At 39.0% G+C, this 16747-nt stretch overlaps 1 protein-coding gene across 3 annotated transcripts in view; it reads right to left on the reverse strand.

Annotated features, from left to right (window-relative positions):
* The window catches only part of GPATCH2 (G-patch domain containing 2), a 180633-nt gene that overhangs the window by 14619 nt on the left and 149267 nt on the right, over positions 1 to 16747 (reverse strand). For 2 of the 3 annotated variants that reach the window (XM_049635215.1, XM_049635216.1), the window contains exon 9: positions 2380 to 2468. In XM_049635215.1, coding sequence (XP_049491172.1) covers positions 2380 to 2468 — 89 coding nt within the window. Of the gene's footprint in view, positions 1 to 2379; positions 2469 to 10274; positions 11972 to 16747 lie in introns of those variants that run through there. The other variant, XM_049635217.1, reaches the window with a different exon arrangement.

Consider the following 16747-nt stretch of genomic DNA (forward strand, 5'->3'; position numbering starts at 1 on the left):
CATTAAATTTCTATGAATTTTATTCTTTAAGCAAAAAAAAAATCTAGTAATATAATCAAAATCCTGAATCTTAAGAGAATCACAACAGTTTTTAAATATAACATCTGGAATATGCTGGTATAAGCTTATGAATGTTTTAGGCTAAAGTTTAATGTTTATACCCATACTCCATATAAATGATTTCCTCTGATGCTATTGAGATGTAACATCAAAATCACCTTGTAGGAATAATTATATTATCCTCTCCTCAACCATTATGCCTTTTCCTTCTCACTTCACATATGTTCAGAGTGTTAGAACCTGACCCTCGTATTCTCTCTTCCTTATTGCTGGCACAAAGCTGCCTTAGTCATACTCCTAAGATTGCTCTTGTACTATTTCTGCCACTAATGTCTGAATCATTGAAAGATAAGAGAATTCAGGGACCATTCAACTGGAATGGGGCTATTAAAGAATCCTACACCTGCCTTATGAAAGATTTGAATTGAAGAACTTAAGACATGTATTTGATCTAAAAGTGGCTATATGTTCCTGCATAAAGAGAGATATTAGACGTATTCTCACGAAGGTTCTGTAACTCTACATTGCGATACTGAGATAAGTCTTCCATGAAACTTAAGACACAATAGCAGCCTCAAATAAACGTATGCAATGGAACAGTCTTTACAAATGCATTCTTACACAAAGGCTATAGTATGTTGTCATGGAAAGAGTAGGGATTTAGAAGTCCTGAAGGTGGATGTAGGCTTGAAACCTCGCTTGGCCATTCAGGAATTACGTCTTCTCCAGTAACAAAGAAAAAACCGAACACTGCTGTGTATCTTAAAGTTTATGGTGTAAAGTGATAATGCCACCAAGCTCACAGAATTGTTACAAAGATAAAAGAAAATAATCAAGTTTCTGTTACATACTAGGTACCCAACAAATGGTAAACATTATTCTACATAAATATGAACACATTCCACACATAGGTGCTTCTTACTTCCAAATTCTGAAAACTCAATACAACTACAAGATGAAGATCAATATTATATCCACTCATAACCACATGCCTAATTCCATAATGTCACCCTTCATATAGAGGGGACAACTACATCATGAGTGCTTCAATCGTAAGGCATTCAATTTTTTTAGCCCTCAACTATAGGACAGGTGCCCTAAATAAAAAATTAAAGCTTCCCATCCTTTATTTCTTTGACATCACCACGTCAAGATTTTTCTCCCCCTTCTCACAGTTTATTCTCCTGGTTGACGTGACTCTTGTTTTCGTATTGTACAATTCAGAATGGGAAAAAGAACTTTTCCTATACAAGGTTTCCCAAATGAAGAGAAAGTTTATGAATCTGAATGGGTTAAAGATCCCAGGCAACAGGCCAAAGCTATTATTCTTTGTAACTGACCAGGTAACTACACTGAAAACATTTCTTAGATTCAGTTTGCCGCGTCACAAATCCATGATGGTTAATTGTAGTTTATTCCGATGTGGGGGGTGGGGGGGGTCCAACACTTTAATGTCCCGTTGGCTTCCTCCTCTCATTGGTTTTTTATCTCTACCTTCCTTACCATTGTTCTTGCATGAGATTTTGTTATCCATACTAGTGTTATTCCTATCCTTCACCACCAAGCTTGAGTCTTTTAGGAAGGCTTCTAGGGGCCTAGTGACTTCCCTCTGCTCAGCACTTGTGTTTTTCCCTATTCCACACTCTTTAGAATGGCATGCTATTCGAAGGATGTGTCCTTTGAGGTGGAAATGATGAGAGACATTTTATTCTAATGCAGATTTTTTTTTTTTTTTTTTGGAGTAAACTCAATGCCCAATGTGGGGCTTGAACTCACGACCCTGAGATCAAGCGTCTCATGCCCTACCTACGGAGTCAGACAGGTATGTCTGTTTAAATAAGGAAAGACAAACCAAGGATTGCTGCAGAGCTGGGGCTAGAAGCCAGACGGACGCAATCATAGCTATAGCTTTCCGTCTTCCATAATATGGGGCCTTGTGTCTTGAGGCTGCTCCTTACACTTTTGAATTGCTTCCTATTAATCTCTTCGGGGGTTATTTGTCTTTTCATCTATTTATCCCTTGTCTCCCCAACCAGTCTATAAATTTCTGGACACAGCCTTTGAAGATTTTGTATCCTTTAACACGTCACACAAAGTCTTGCGTTTGGGCAGGTGTGTGGCAAATATTTTGTTGACTGGCTGCCTGAAAAATCTGGGCAAGGAACACACAGTACCTCCTGACACCAAAGGCAAACGATTTAATAGTTGCTTGTGACTGTGTTTTTTCTCCGTGCAAGTGATTTAGAATTACCTGTATTTTCCTCTTGATGGCTTATGAACTTTACATTTGTGTTCTGCCCCAACCCCTTCTTGCTTTACCTGCTGTGGTAGGTCCAGGCAAGGGTGCAGCTTTTCTTCTCCGCTTGATATCTCCAGTGCATAAGGATCCCAAATGCATGCTTGTTTGCCTACAAGTAATTATCAGAAAAAAACTATTAACGAAGGAGGAAAACAATGACACATAAATACACGGCTTGGGTAATCTGAACCTAAATCAAAACATTCTCCACAAAGATGGAGCAGCATAGTAAAACCACCAATCTTGTTTATATCGAAACATAATTACATTTGTTGACAAGCATTCAGCAGCTACATGCGCCATCATAAATTGTTACTGGAACGAATAATATAAAAGGAATGCTTTTTAATTGTCAAAACTGGCAATCTTTCTAGCTCAACATAAAATCAAGCACTGTTGCTTCTGACAGGAAAAGAGCTAAGATTAATTATCTAAAGAGATCACAGTATTGTTGCTAGGTTATCAATTGGTTACTAATGCTTTACTGTCAGAGCAACGTTTATTACAGGAAAAGTATGATCAATTTCTTTTAGGATATTATGTGGCAGTGACTTCTCTTAAAACATTTTAAACAGATAGAAGGAAATAGTGATGTTTTCTCTTAGAATTCATATGATCAGAATTCTTGGCTAATTGTTTATTAGCTAGGTGAGGAAATATAATTTGAATGCATTAATGCTGGTCTACTGCTACTGAACAGGCTAACAGGGTATTGGATTATATTTGTAAACACATGATACGTAACGACTGAGAAGTAGAACTTCTGTTATTCTTGAAACTAGTTAGAACTGGATTATTCTGCCTAATCATGGACTCCTAAATTAGTAAGTTTTGGAAAAATTAGAAATGGCCCAATTAGAAGTCAAGAGAAAATAATACAAAGTTGAAAAAGACTGAAAAGTCTTTGGACATTTGAAGCTAGAGAGGGATGCTGTTCATTTCCCGGATCATAATCCCTGATGTGGGGTTGGGATCATGTCTGGGGATCATGAAGCAAAAATAAATGATGTATGTTTATTGTAGTACGTGTTTTTCTAGGAATTCATAGAGATATCTGGTAGTATCCTGAAGTTTTACAGCACCTGTAGGGAGGGGCCAAGGGCAGGCAGCCCCCAAATGGGGCACTTTGGCATGCAGATTGTATCAGGCTGAAAACAATCAAGGCCCAAAAGACTGAGGAAGAAACTTTATTGCCCTCTCCCCCACCATAACTGACTAAAAGAATTTAGATAGAGGAGTTGCTTCAGGAAGAGACCCATCACCATTGATAACTACACTATAATATAAACTAAGTATGACAGAAAGGGAGGAACCTAACAAGGCCTGTTGTATCAAAGTCCTCTCTATGTCCCATTGTTTCTGAATGGCCCAGCAAACATTTGTTCTTCCAACATTTGTTCTTTTTCATCTTCTTGTGCATTATATTCCTTCTCATTTAAGTCCCAGATTCCTATCCCCCTTCTCCTTAGTTTAGGATGACATATATACTCCTCTCGCTGGACCGTTTTTGGAATCTCACGTCTGTGTGGGTTCCCTGAACGTACAAAATTTAAGTTGATTTTCTCCTGTTAACTTGTCTCATGTCAATTTGATTCTTAGTCCAGTAGAAGAATCTTGAATGACAAAGGAAAATTATTTTCTCCCCTACACAACCAATTTGAAAACACCCAGATTACTAGAGAAAATTTTAAAAGGGGAAAATTAATTCAGGTAAAAACCAAGATATATATTTATAGACATACACTCCGGCATTTAAATATAGTGAAAAATTGGAACTGGGGAGTTTAATTACTTTACATATAGGTTCTAGCCATATTGCACAAAGTAAAGTATAATAATGATCTGGTTGATCCACAGTCAAATAAATACACTGTGAAAATCTATCAGTATAGGTAATAGCAAATAGGCACTTGTCTTGTTTTCTCTTCCTTTTGTATTAAGTGCATACTGTTTCTCCATTAAATATTTACAATTATTTTTTAAAATGCTGATTTACTTATTTTGAGGGGGGGGGTGGGAGCAGAGGGGGTAGAGAGAGAGAGGGAGAGAGAGAGAGAAAATCCCAAGCAGGCTCTGCGCTGTCAGCACAGAGCCCAACGCCAGACCCGATCTCATGAACTGTGAGATCATCACCTGACCTGAGCTGAAATCAAGAGTCAGATGTTTAACTGACTAAGCCACCGAGGCACCCGTAAATATTTACAACTATTAAAATATTTAAAAGAAATTAGTTCAGGTAGTGACTAACTTTGCAGAAATACACACACACACATACACATATGTCAAAATGTTTATCGACATGCAAAATGGGAACATTTTTGTTGGATTTTGAGGTGTGGTCTTGGCACAATGCCAAGAAAAGCGAATTGTTTTGATCCTATCTATTTAAAAATTTTTTTTAAATATATATTTTTGATAGAGAAAGGCAGCGTGAGCAGGGGAGGGGCAGAGAGAGAGGGAGACACGGAATCCAAAGCAGGCTCCACGCTCTGGGAGTTGTCGGCACAGAGCCCGGCACATGGCTCGAACTCGTGGGAGCCGTGAGATGGTGACCTGAGCTGAAGTTGGACACTTAACCGACTGAGTCACCCAGGTGCCCCTGATCATATCTATTTTTTAAAACTATTAGAAATTTTTAAAGGCTACAATAATATCAGAGAAGACACATCCTTTTGATACAAAATTAATGAATTCTCTTATTCAGCAGGCATTTATTAGTATCTACTGCCGACTTAGCCTAAGCACCCAGAGGTGGTGACAATAAGGAGAGTAGGAAAGAAGAGGTGGCAGATGCAAAGGCCATGGAATGTTCCCGTCCTATTATTGGAGGAGTTTACAGTCTGAATGGGGAGACTACGTCATGATCACATGAAATAATTAAGAACACTGGCGGCAATGGCAGGGTCTGCAACTTTATTAAATATTACTAGAGATTGTATTATTTAGTCCTAATGACAATTCTTTCTTTTTTTAAGTTTATTTATTTATTTCGAGGGTGGGGAGGGGCACCCCCCTCCCATGGGGTGGGGGGACGATGCAGGACTGTCTCACAAACCGTGCCTGATCCGAAATCTAGAGTCAGACACTTAACCAACCGAGCCACACAGGTGCCCTGGTCCTTATAACAATTCTAAACATGTTGTGTTGCATATGCCTTTCTTCCTTTGTAGGTAAATATTTGTACTTCAATGGAAAACTATACTTTTGGAGCATAGTCTTCTTGGCATCAGGTTCTGATTCTACAGGAGCTAGTTTACAATTCTATGTCCTAGGTACCGAAGCAATGGGAAATAATGCTTGTCTATAGAAATGCAAATGAATTGTCCCGAGGAAGGACAATCCTCCTTCCTGTGGAAAAGCCAGTTCTGCATCCATTTGCACATTTATGTCCCCATTCCTTACTCTTTATAAATTTGTGCTTCTCTGACTTCTCCCTTGAAGCCCTGATAAGATCTGCCTGGTTCCCTCGTTCACTCATGAGTTAAATAATATCTCAAACACACACTCTTTTTAATTTGTGAAAGAGTCACGATTTTATCTTTTTGTCCAAAATTATGCTTTAACATCTTTGATCCCTCCTGAGCACCGCCCCCAGCCCCTCCCCCCTCCTCCCCCCCCCCCCCCCCCCCCCCCCCCCACTCCAGCGAAAGACTGCAGTAAAACTGACCTTCTGCAGAGCATATACCAGACAGGCTCAGATATCAGGAATAGCTGAGAAGGAGGGGGAGGTACCATTCGGAAAATGGGAATAAAGTGGGAATCTGCATTCTGAGGCACAGCCCTTTTGTTGTCGAGTTGTGAAAACCAGCCCACGGACCATCTACTTCTGATCCTCTTGCTAAAACAGAATTATGCTAAGTGAAATAAGTCAGTCAGAGAAAGACAAATGCCATGTGATTTCACTCATACTTGTAATTTAAGAAACAAAACAAATGAACATATGGGAAGGGGCGGGGCAAGAGAGGAGGGAAGCAAACCACCAGAGGCTCTTAATGATAGAGAATAAACTGAGGGTTTATGGGAGGGAGGTGGGTGGGAGAGGGGCTAGATGGGTGATGGGTGCTAAAGAGGGCACTTGTGATGAGCGCTGGGTGTTGTATGTAAATGAGGAGTCAGTGAATTCGACTCCTGAAACCAATATTGCACTGTATGTTAACTAAAATTTAAATTAAAAAAAAAAAAGTAACCAAAAAGCATCCCCCCTCCCCACACCAAAAAAAAACAAAAACAAACAATAACAACAACAACAAAACCCCCCAAAACATAAATAACCTTAGTTTAAGTAATTGCTGGTTAGGTTTCCTACACCTGTTGCTGAAAGTATTTTAAATGATAGTTTGTTTGGGTCAGAGATTTAGGAGTAGCTCAGGACGTCTGGGGAGCAGTGTTTCAAGAAGGGACTACATAATATGAAGGAAAAAGAACACTGGGGTTGGATCATGGGCCATATATATGCCACATATCCCCCATGGAGGCATCTGAATTTTATAGCTGATGTGGAGTCATCAAAGGTCATTTAGTAAGAGATTAGAATCCTGGGATGCTGGTAGGCAGCGGGGTTGGCCAGAGTTGAGACTGACGAGAGGGTTTGCAAAATCTAGACACACATTGCCTCCCAGGTCTCCCTTCTGTTATGACTGAGAATAACACCACGGAACTTCTTTGTGTTAGTCTATCTCAGAGAGGAGGTGGGCAGGGATGGGCAGGTGGTCCATGAGAAGTCCTGATTCTGGCATTAAAAAAACAAGCAAACAAAAACAAAAACAAAACAAATGAACAAACAAAAAACAACTATGCCAGATTTCATTACTTTCAGATACATTTAAAGCTCAAACTGAGCTAAAGAAAATTAGCCAGGAGTGTCTCTCTTAAGAAATACATTTTTAGAAACAATTAGAAGAAATACTGGAGGGTCTAGACACATAGTAGCTGCTCACTGTGACTATTACCATTGCTGGCCTCCATTTACATTGTTCTCGCACTAATGCATGTAACAGGAGTCTTCCAATTGCTTGAAAATCATTCTCCGATGTCAGTATTGCCTTTAAACCTTTATCATTTTTTTTTTTTACACTATTAAAACTTATTAGGAAGGCCTGTTTACAAACGTGGTGGAAAACAAACCTCAGGAACAACTCCTTCTTTTAAACATTTCTCCTCATTGCTGGGCCCAAATTCCCTTTTGGGTATCTTTGCAGAAGAAATGGGAATTTTCCTTTAACTCCTCTTCCCCACCCTCAGCAGAGCTACATACAGGAGAAGAGACAGACAAACATTCAAGGAGAATAAAGTTAAAGTTAATAAAGTCAGTACATTGAACCTGAAGACCCGAACCATAAGAAAACAAGCTGGTTGCATTTCAGTAATTCTATCAGGAATTGACTATCTGTTACAACACATTCAGAGATCTGGATTATTGATCAGTAAGATTACCCCATTTAGGCTTGTCCGCCCCCCTTTTCCCTCAGACAGGTGCAATGAAGTTGCTACAAACAACACTAAGTAAGGTCTACTCTGTTATTTGGTTGTCACTCTTAATGTAAAACATAGCGGTTACCTTTTAATTTGAAATCAATGAATGTCTCAAAGGCAACCTTGTTGCTTTGGTCTAAATGAGTCATTTGGTTTTGCAAAGCAGAACACTTGGCTTACTACTCAAGGTGATAGTTGGCAATTTTTGTTTTTTGTGGTGGTGTTTTGAAGAATGATAATACACTTTTCCATGAAAAGACCCTAAGTTCTTAAGAATAATGTTAAGATTTTTTTGGTAAGGCGCTGCAAGGAAATTACCAATCAGCTATGTCTGTATATTTGTTTCCATTAACAGTATTTGGTTGCAGTGAAGAGAGGGGACAAATCAAAACCTGATAACTTTCTAACTACTGACACCTTCAACATTAGAGATAAACAAATATGTCTTTAAGTGGAAGGGACAAAGGAATAATGTTGTTTTGTTTTGGATTACTAAGTATTGTCACCTAGTTATGATCTGAAACATGGTTTCCCATGTACTAATTCTGGAAGTTTTCCTATTAAATATTAGAAAAGCAGAGTTCAGAAAGAGAGTCTTTGTTTTGTTTTGCTTTTGAAATGGACTTTATCTGGTTTATCCCAACATCCCTTTAAATGGTGTGGTGGTAGGAAACTGGACATTTTATCTGAAGGAAAAAAAAAAAAACGTAAAAAAACAGGAAAAAAAAAAAGCAAAACCAAAAAAATCCCAGTGAAAACCACCTTGCCTGAAAGCTTGACTTTCGACCTGGGCTGACAGGGACGGAAGCAGGCAGTGTGAAACACAATAATATTAAAGAGAAAAGAGTAAGAACTTGTCTCTTCATTGTATGCATTTACAAATAGAGGCTTTTCAGAGAATTAGGCCTAGTTAAAGCTGCCCTCTGGATAAGATGTGTTCCCAAGCAGCCTCAGACAAGCTGCGGAGGAGAGACAAACAGATGTGACTATGGGCCCTGGCATTTGGCAAGAACACTCACTGTCAGTTAGAAAAATATAAGCCTGGACAGGGCATCAGCTGCACACAAATGAAGCGGGTCTGCAGTGTCACTGGAGGAGTAATCTGGTGGCAGAGAGAAGTACGGGGCTGGAAAATCCCGCTCTCTGTGAGCTTCCTCTTCTAGATCCAAATTACCCTCTCCTCAAGATGTCTCAACAGATTAAACTGAAGGAGTTAACATCAATATCTCAGTCTTCTGTACCAAAATGCACATTCAGTATCAACTACCATGAAGCATAAGTACTTCTTATCTACGAAGACTGCATTATATCCTTGTGTTTAATGGTGTTTTCTTTCCAAGCCCCTTCCTGCACAGGAAGCTCCCTTTTTATTTGGTATTGTCCATCACGCTCAACCACTTCTTGATTCTGCTGCCTTCTCTCTCTACGGCTTTGGTCATTTGACTTCACCTTGTGCCTCAAGCCCCTTTCCCAATCCTGACTTTAGCAAAGGATGGTTGATGTTTTAAAACAGTGCGCTGAACTTGGTACTTGTGTCCCAGTAACTGGGCCCTCGCTTTCTTCTGGACTTAACCTACTCATCATAAAATGTCCGGTATCTTAGTTCTTATGGATTTAGGTCATGCCTGGATCTCCCCAGATGCTCCAAGTCTGGCCCTGAAATGCAACCTGGTGACTGAGGCCATCTCTAAGGCTGCTGGCAGACCCTTGCCCAAACCTCAGCTGCGCCTGGCCCCTGTCTCTGCTCACCTATTACCTGCTGGGACGGTTCTTGACCCTGTGTCCAATAACCTCCGATCACCTGTTGTCTGAGACGCTGCCCCTTGGACAGTGATCTGGCCTGCCAGTGTCTCTTCCCCCACGTCAGAGGTCAAGTCCAGACCTACTTCTTCCCTGTCTGCTTTGCCCTGCTACAGTAGCTAGTGGCTGGTGGCTGCCACGGAGCTAAGGTTACTCTGAGCTTCTGATGGGCCTGGGTGCGGTGCTGATGAGAAGCACTTCCCTCCCGTAGCTCCCAGCAGTGGCGGCAAGTGTGAGGGAGGGACGGCGGCGTCAGGAGGCTTCTGGGGGGCACAGGGACCGGCTGCAATGCCCAGCCAGTCGAGGGCTGTTCTGACTCCCACAGCAGTGCTCCAGTGGCTCAGCTGCCATGAGGGAGGAGGTGGTGGGAACCTGCAGGTGGTCCAGAAACCCTCTGAGGTCGCCATTTTCTCTCTCGCCTCTAGGTCTCTCAAAAGAGCCTACTTGTCGCCCTATTTGTGAATGTTGGAGGAGTATTTTACCAATCTTTGGCGTGTTACTTAATCCCTCTTTGCCTCATTTTCTTTACCTTCAAGAATTGTGATTAAACTAGTACTTACCTCAAAGGTGTATCTGAAGATTTTACTTACAAATTATTTGTGCAAAACATGAGGCACAGTGCCTGCACAGACTAAGCCATCAATAACTGTTAGCTGCTACATTTATTATTATTATTTTCATCCCCGCTTTACAGATAAGAAGCCCAGGGCACAGAAAAGTTAAATAATTTACCCAGGATCACACAGTGAAGGGAGACTGATGAGAGGACTTCATGGTGTAATATAGCCAGATGTTCCTCAACAGATACCAAATAAAGACATTATAAACTCATGACATTCAAACACTATCAATATGCTACAATGAGGATATAATTATTCATTTCTAATACACAAATAGGTTGTCTTAGTAGTTAATAGAAAAGTTAAATTTTTCTTTAGTGTTTGATTCTGTTTGCTTTAAATGTGCCATAGCATGTAAGACTATGTACTCATGTTTCATTTCAAAACTCAATAAAAACCCAGGAGAGTCTTGCAAATCTGAAGCCCAGTGTCTCAGATTTTCTCTTGGCTTGTATTTGGTATTTCCTACTTCATAGAAATCTTACTTCCTCCTTGTGGTATGTTCTGTGCTTTATCTAAAGCCCCGAGGGTCTGCTATTCTAATGAGATGGGTCCTGTGTGTATTAATAAATGCAACTTCCATATCCCTAAACAGCTCCTTGAAAAGCTTCTTCTTGTACCTCTTGTATCATTCTAAACAAAGGGTACCTTTGTTTAAAAGATGTTGGTGACTGTCTTACACAACTCAGGTAGCTATGAGGACATTTTGAGGGTATGTACGTGAGGATATTCTCACACCTACAGGAAAGCTAAAACTTTTCATAGAGCAAACCATTCAGTACGGTTTCTAAAAATCTGGTTGGGATAACTGCTGTTACATCTGGGCTTTCATGGTGCTGGCATTACGCTTCCCATATCTGTCCAAGTCCTCCAGATATTTTTAAGGAACTGCGAGTCAACCAAGGCCAGGTATATGTGCTAACACTAGAGCAATGGATTCTACCCACTTGGAAAAATCTTCCTTTCCATGTTTCCTAATTCCACCCATTTTTAAGGGTATGATCTTTTTCCCTTCAGAGTTCTCCCAGGGCCCTTAAACCTAGACGTGCTTTCTTATTTCTAAACTTTCCCTACCTCAGTATCCTTCCAAGAGCTTTTCCTCTATATCTCATACAAATCTCTGCTTGTCTCTGCTGTTACACTTATCATAGGATGGCCTCAAATTGTTTTCGGATATTTAGGTTGTCCCTGCAGCTAAATATGCAGGGACAACCTGAGGCCAAGAAACAGGTGTAATTCACAGAACCTAACTTTGCTTCTGTCATATAGGAAAAGCACAATATTTACTGAACTAAAACAAATTCAACTACTGTAAAAACTTTTTCCTTAACACTTCACTTGGCAGTCAATCATGCATTTTTTTTTTTGTGATAACACTTCCACTTTCTTGAAGTGTTACTTAAACTTACTTAAAAACATTCATTTGACAATGAACGAAACTTGACTATGAATCAGGTATTCCACTAGATGCTAAAAAAAAACCCAGAGTAAGGTGTCTTCTACCCTCAAGGGGCTCACATCCTAATGCAGGAAACGCATGAACAAGAAATGACTATACAACGTATTAAGTCCACAGGGTTATGGGTAGCAGACTACCTCTTTGGGGAAACTGAGGAAAATTCATTTCTCCTGAGTTCAAATTTGGATATTGTCTCTCCAAGCAGAATCTAAGATATTTGAGGCATCTTGGAGTATTCTTTTATTCTTCACACCATAGTACCTAGGAAATAGTAGGCACTTAGTAAATGGATATTGATTTAATTTACTCATTTCCTAGCTACAAGTATACATTTTTGGAATCTGTTTATCTTTGACATTTAGTACAGAGTTTCAGCAATAAACTTATTCTAATTTCCTTAAAAAATGATACAACAAAGCTAGGGTTGACTCTTAGGAGAGATTAAAAGTTACTCAAAATACACATGATTCTTGCCTCTTTCTCTTTTTTAATTAAGTAGACTCCATGCCCAATGTGGAACTTGAACTCACAACCCTGAGATCGAGTCACATGATCTACTGACTGAGCCAGCCATGTGTCCCCCCCACATGATTCTTTTGAAAATCTCCATTAAATGCAAGAAGATATGTGTCTATATGTAAAAAATTGGCGTGTTGATCCTGATAACATCTTGCATCTTATATAAAAGAACTGGGAATTCAGACTATAGATTCAGATACAATCCCACATTCTTTCTCTGATTATGATACTATACAATGTTTCTTAAGATGTTATGGTTGTCATTTTTATATTAATAAAACTATAGCATATTCCTAATATTCTTAAGTTTTTTGAGTGAAGCCCATGCATTACTCATTTTTGTATTGACTTCATCAAGAGCAGTATGTAACACATGAATACGTTTGTTGAGTTGACTTCTTACTATATTCTCTTATTTGCTATTTCTGACTGTAAACCAGGCTTCAAATTCAGTTCTGAGGGAATATTCTGGACCAGACGTCCTGAATTTCTTTCTTTCACCAGCTTCAGGGAATGATAGAGTTAAAAGGGCAGGCCAGAATATATTTTGTTATTTTTTTTTTTTATTACTTTGAATACATTTTGGTTTCCTAAGTCTTAGAATTTATTACTGAATTACCAGGAACATCCAAACTTATTGAGTGCCAACTACATACGAGGTGTTATGCTAAATATTTTCACATACTTTATCTTCTTTAATCCTCACAAAAACCTATCATGGTCTGAGGCACCTGAGGTCCAGAGACACCGTTAGTTGTCAAAGATCACATAAACAGGGGCGCCTGGGTGGCGCAGTCGGTTAAGCGTCCGACTTCAGCCAGGTCACGATCTCGCGGTCCATGAGTTCGAGCCCCGCGTCAGGCTCTGGGCTGATGGCTCGGAGCCTGGAGCCTGTTTCCGATTCTGTGTCTCCCTCTCTCTCTGCCCCTCCCCAGTTCATGCTCTGTCTCTCTCTGTCCCAAAAATAAAATAAAAAAAAAAAAAAAAAAAAAAGTTGAAAAAAAAAATTAAAAAAAAAAAATCACATAAACAGAAAATGAAGTCATTGTATTTGAACCAAGGCACGCATGCCTCAAAAGAATCATTTTCCCCCCTACACCATACTACCTCAGTCAACTTAGTTTATTATACTGTATTTAATAAAGGTCTACCGAAAATGTAATGCATGCCATGCCCTATGCCATAAAACAGGATTGAGAAATAAAAAAGATACGGCTTTCATTTTCTAGGGGTTAAAGTCTACCGATCATGTGGGAAAATGATTTCAACTCAATATTCAAAGAGAATTCCAAAGCTAGGCCTAGGCCCCTAGGTGAGAGAAGGCATCTAAAGAATACAGGGGCCCTGAAGTGCACACAACTTAGGCCATCTTCGGGGCTCTGTGAGCAATTCAACAAGATGGGGAGCTAGAACATATGGAGGTGTGGGAGGTGATGACACATCCTTGCACACAACAAATTTGAATAAATTCAGTGAATCTGTCCATTCACAGTGATTTTAAATTCTCTAGGAAAAAAAAAAGAATGAAGCGGCCTGTTTGACCAAATTAATCAGTTTATTATCTAACGTGATAGGTGAATTCAGTGGAAAAACACCTGTCTGTAATTCTCTGTACCCCTAGCTTTGGACTGTTTTGCAGCCACAGTCAGAAAGTTACTGCTCTGATGCAGAGTTGGAGTCAAATGTAGATCCATTTCCAAGGTAGTTTTTGAAGTTGAGGGGCTCTGCTCATTCAATAGAGCTTACAATTTACTTGTGTGGTTGAGTTGGCAGATACGGGCTCAAGACCGAGCTCTGCTTTGATGTTCTGGAAAGTGTGCCATGACTACTTGTTGAGAGGGGGCTTACAGGAATATCATGGTTCCAGGTGCTGTAAATGACATTTGAGGAGTAGGACCACTAAAGAGCAAAGGAAGATGTGGTTTCCACTTTTACCTCCATATTGAGGAGGTAATAAAGACTGGATATTTTAAGAACAGGCCAGAATGTTTGAAGCTTCTGAGATATATGGAGCTATTACTACTTTGGAAGATGGCAGAGAGCGTCACCATTTAATACAAACTTACTTGAATTTAGGTTACATTGTTGTTTATTTGTGGAATTCAATTGGGAATCTGTGACTCAGCTGAAATGGCACCTCCTTTATGCAGCCTTACCTGACTGCATTGCCAGAATGATCTCTCACGCCTTGGAGAAAATAATGTTTTCTATTTTAAGCTACAGCTATATATCTATATGAACCAATACTCAACTTAGACGGTATGTTCCTTGAATGCAGTGGGGCCCACATCTGATTTATATTTTTAAGTAAATTTCCCTTAGCACTTACAAGCCTTGCCAACATCAGGCATTTATTTAAATAATTATTGAATAAACTTTAACAAGGCATGCCAGAGTTTTGATAGTAACTTGTTTTTATGATAATCAATATTTTTATTGAAGTTCCAATTTCTCTAATAAATAAATGCTTACTTATGGGAATAGAAAAACCACAAAACTACACAGTCCCTATCTTGGACTTTGGGATATAAATATGTGAAAAATCAAGCCCATACGTGTAAGTCAGCTTTTTAAAGCACAGGCAGGTACCTTGATATAAAAGTGTTTCTGTTTTTACATAATTTTACATTTTGCTTAATTTGCTAAGTGTAACTTTATGAAAAGTATGCTTTGGGTTCCTTCTCTTCCATGATAGTTTTTGACAGATGAATGAACAATGTGGACATAAAAGTTTTACACACTTGTTAGCAAATGTTTACTGGACGGTGAAATATACTGTAATAGCTAGGTAAGGTACCAGGAGGCTTGTGCTGCTGTATGTATGTGAATATTCAATAATCAAGAGAAAGAGTACTTCAGGATTCACCTAATTCAATTCAATTCAATTCAATTCAATTCATTTCAGTTCAATTCAATTCAATTCAATGCAATTGAAATACTGTACTTGAAAAGTTGGGAGTGCATTAGCTTATATTCAGGATGAGTTATGCCATCAAGATCTTAGACCTTTCTCATTTTGGTAATTCAGATCTACTATCTTTAAATGCCAATGGGAACATACCCTAACAAAGATTAACTTTAAAAGAGAGCACTTTGTCAGTCCCCTGGCATTTGGCCTATGAAAAGTTATTTGACCCATTTCCTCACGTGTAAAATGCGAATACCAACAATATCTACTTAACAGGGTAATTTTGGAAATTAAATGAGATAAAATAAACGCTTTGTTAACACTCAGGAAATCTTAGCTATTACGGTAGTTAACTGTAAAAATGATGAGCAATTTGTTTTCTCCAGTTTTAGGTAGTATGCTTTAAATTCTCTGTCTTTGGTCCTTATTACCCATATTATCCACTTATCATGAGAGGCAATACAGCACAGTGGTTAAGAGTGTGGGATTCGGGAGTCAAAAGAGATGAAGTTCAGTTGCTGTTTCCCCATTTAACAACCTGGGTGAACCTGGGTGGGTTACTTAATTTTTATGCCTTGCCTTTCCCATCTGAAAAAAAGGAGGTAACAATAGAACCAACCTCAAAGAGTTGATATGAGGGCCAAATGAGTGTGTGGCTCACAGTATGTTCTCAGTAAGTCTTAACTACAATTTCCCACAGACAAAGGGAATTTGCATATGGCGAACTGAACACTGTATTAATTCTGCACCTTTCCTCCCCCAATCATAAGCCTAAAGAAGTAGAGAAACTCCGTGGACCAGAACGTATTTAAATAAAGAAATATAATAGATTTATCATTAGCTAATAAGGTCTAAATATATTCTATAAACAAACATACAAATGTGTCATTTATGCTAATACAACAGAACACAGAATATCAAATCATAGGTTGTCAAGCTGATTTCCCACAGTACTTTGTATCCTTTGCATGGGTCTTAAATTCTACTGCAGACAGGGCATAGTTTATTTGAGGAACTAAAACAAGTCCACTGCAGCTGCTAAATAGTGTTCAAGGTGGGGAGTATTTGGAGATGAGGCTGGAATAGTGAGGGTGGTAGAACAAGAAAAGCCTTGCAAGTCACGTTTAGGACTTGATCCTAAAGGCAGTGGGAAGCCATCAGGGATCTGCGTGTGTGTGTTTCCATCTATTTATTTGTGTGTGCATGTTTTTTTTTTTTTTTACGCTTTTATTGAGAAATAATTGACATACATAATTATATTAGTTTAAGGTATACAGCATGATAGTAGCTTCAGCTAACATCCAACTTTTCATGGTTACAATAAAAAGAAAACAAAAAAAAGAAAAAAGGAAAAAAAACTTTTCTCTTTGTGATGAGAATTCTTAGGATTTACTCTTAACAGCTTTCCTATATATCATACAGCTGTGTTAGCTGTGGTCATCATGTTGTACATTCTATCCCTAGAACTTAATTATCTTATAATTGGAAGTTTATCTTTTGACCACCTTCCCCACCCTCTGCCTTTGGTAACTATAAGTCTGATCTCTTTCTCTATGAGTTCTCTTTTCTTTCTTTCTTTCTTTCTTTCTTTCTTTCTTTCTTTCTTTCTT

This window comes from Panthera uncia, chromosome F1 (genome assembly GCF_023721935.1).
Source record: "Panthera uncia isolate 11264 chromosome F1, Puncia_PCG_1.0, whole genome shotgun sequence".
Taxonomy (NCBI): Eukaryota; Metazoa; Chordata; class Mammalia; order Carnivora; family Felidae; genus Panthera; species Panthera uncia.